Below are 1,465 nucleotides of genomic sequence, written 5' to 3' on the forward strand. Positions count from 1 at the left end.
ACTTTATTTTTTAAAATATCACATCATACACTGTTGAACCTTCTTCCAAAAAAATTTGGAGACTGTTCCCAAAAGGGATTCTCATTCTTTCTTCCAGTGCAAGCATAAGCATCTTAGAAGAAAACATAGGCAGTAAGCTCTCCGACATCTCTCGCAGCAATATATTTGCTGATTTATCTCCATGGGTAAATGAACTAAAAGACAGGATAAACAAATGGGACTGTATCTAACTAAAACGCTTTTGCACAGCTCAAGAAAATAAGAACAGAATAGAACACTGTTTGCTGCACATCAGGGGATTCACACCTTCACTTCTTTCCCAGCATTCTGTCTGACTGATGCTGAGGTGAGAGCCATCCAGAACTTTCCTGTGACACTGAAGTTGTCATATAACCAGAAATGCACCATTTCCAGTCAACTTGCAGCTTTACCCTGATGGTCTCTTTATGAGGAAGCAGACATCTCAGGGCAAAGAGTCAGCGTGTCACTGATCTGTATCTGAGACACAGAAAGACTGAAGTATTGAGGCCCCATTAGTCTATAAAAGGGGACTTCAAGAAGTATGAAGGTTTAGATAATTTCTTTTTTTTTTAATCAGGGAAAAAGAGACAAAAGAACATGGTACAAATATGGTGAAGGCACCACATTTTTACATGTGATCTGTATTTCCTATGGTAGCTGTCCCCTTTCTGTCCCCACGGGAAGAGGAACCGTGTGTCTGTCCTTGAGAAACACAGACGTAGGAGACACCGTGTCTGGTTCACTGCAGGCTCCTCCCAGCTCAGGGAGCCGGGCCTGGTTACAGAATCCAGAAACATCAGGAAAAAGCACGGAGGGAAACAAGGACACCTTCCAGATCCCCTGTGGCCACAATGCAGGGGTGTAAGTGAGCAGTGTCCTTGCACAGAGATGACACCCTCTTTCTCTCTTCTTTCTAATTCTTGTCCTGGACGCTGTGTGAAGCAGACAACTTTGACTCCATCTTTAATTGAGAAAAATTTATAAAGAAATGTGGGCAGAAGGTGGACCTAGGGGCACAGGAGACGGTAAGGTGACCACACAGGGACCAGGGAAGGCATGAGATAAGAAACTGCTATCAGCATGGGGACTTCCAAGTCGAGTGTGGGCTGAGGAGGCCGTCAGGGAGGACGTGTTCTGCAGGGTCACTGACCCCCAGGCAAACCAGAGCCCGAGGAAGCGCTCTCTGTGGAATAAGAGCCGAGCAGGAAACCTCATGCTGCGATGATGCTGGGACAGGGGCTCTTTATCCTCCGTGTCAGCGTGGTCACGTCAGCTCAGGAGCCCTGCAGACAGAGGGGATGCTGTGTCCAGTCCCAGCCACACCCAGCTTTGCCCCCACCCCCCACCGCTTCCTGTCACAGCTCTGAAGTCAGAACAGAAATGCTCCTATGTCACCCGGAGCCAAAGCTCCTGCAGAGAGGGCCTGTCCTCAGTGGTGAGAAGA

At 47.7% G+C, this 1,465-nt stretch overlaps 2 protein-coding genes across 4 annotated transcripts in view; both read right to left on the bottom strand.

The window, feature by feature from the left end:
- Positions 1–971: 971 nt before the first annotated feature.
- Positions 972–1,465, bottom strand: part of LOC136321070 (H-2 class II histocompatibility antigen, E-S beta chain-like) — a 48,510-nt gene continuing 48,016 nt past the window's right edge. For both annotated transcript variants that reach the window (XM_066254143.1, XM_066254144.1), the window contains exon 7: positions 972–1,231. The gene's annotated coding sequence lies outside the window, so the exon portion shown is untranslated. The remainder of the gene's footprint in view (positions 1,232–1,465) is intronic.
- The window catches only part of LOC136321069 (H-2 class II histocompatibility antigen, E-S beta chain-like), a 19,217-nt gene continuing 18,723 nt past the window's right edge, over positions 972–1,465 (bottom strand). For both annotated transcript variants that reach the window (XM_066254141.1, XM_066254138.1), the window contains one exon: positions 972–1,304. In XM_066254141.1, the coding sequence (XP_066110238.1) occupies positions 1,291–1,304 (14 nt within the window). In that variant the 3' untranslated portion in view covers positions 972–1,290. The remainder of the gene's footprint in view (positions 1,305–1,465) is intronic.

The sequence above is a fragment of the Saccopteryx bilineata genome, chromosome 1, assembly GCF_036850765.1.
Source record: "Saccopteryx bilineata isolate mSacBil1 chromosome 1, mSacBil1_pri_phased_curated, whole genome shotgun sequence".
NCBI lineage: Eukaryota > Metazoa > Chordata > Mammalia > Chiroptera > Emballonuridae > Saccopteryx > Saccopteryx bilineata.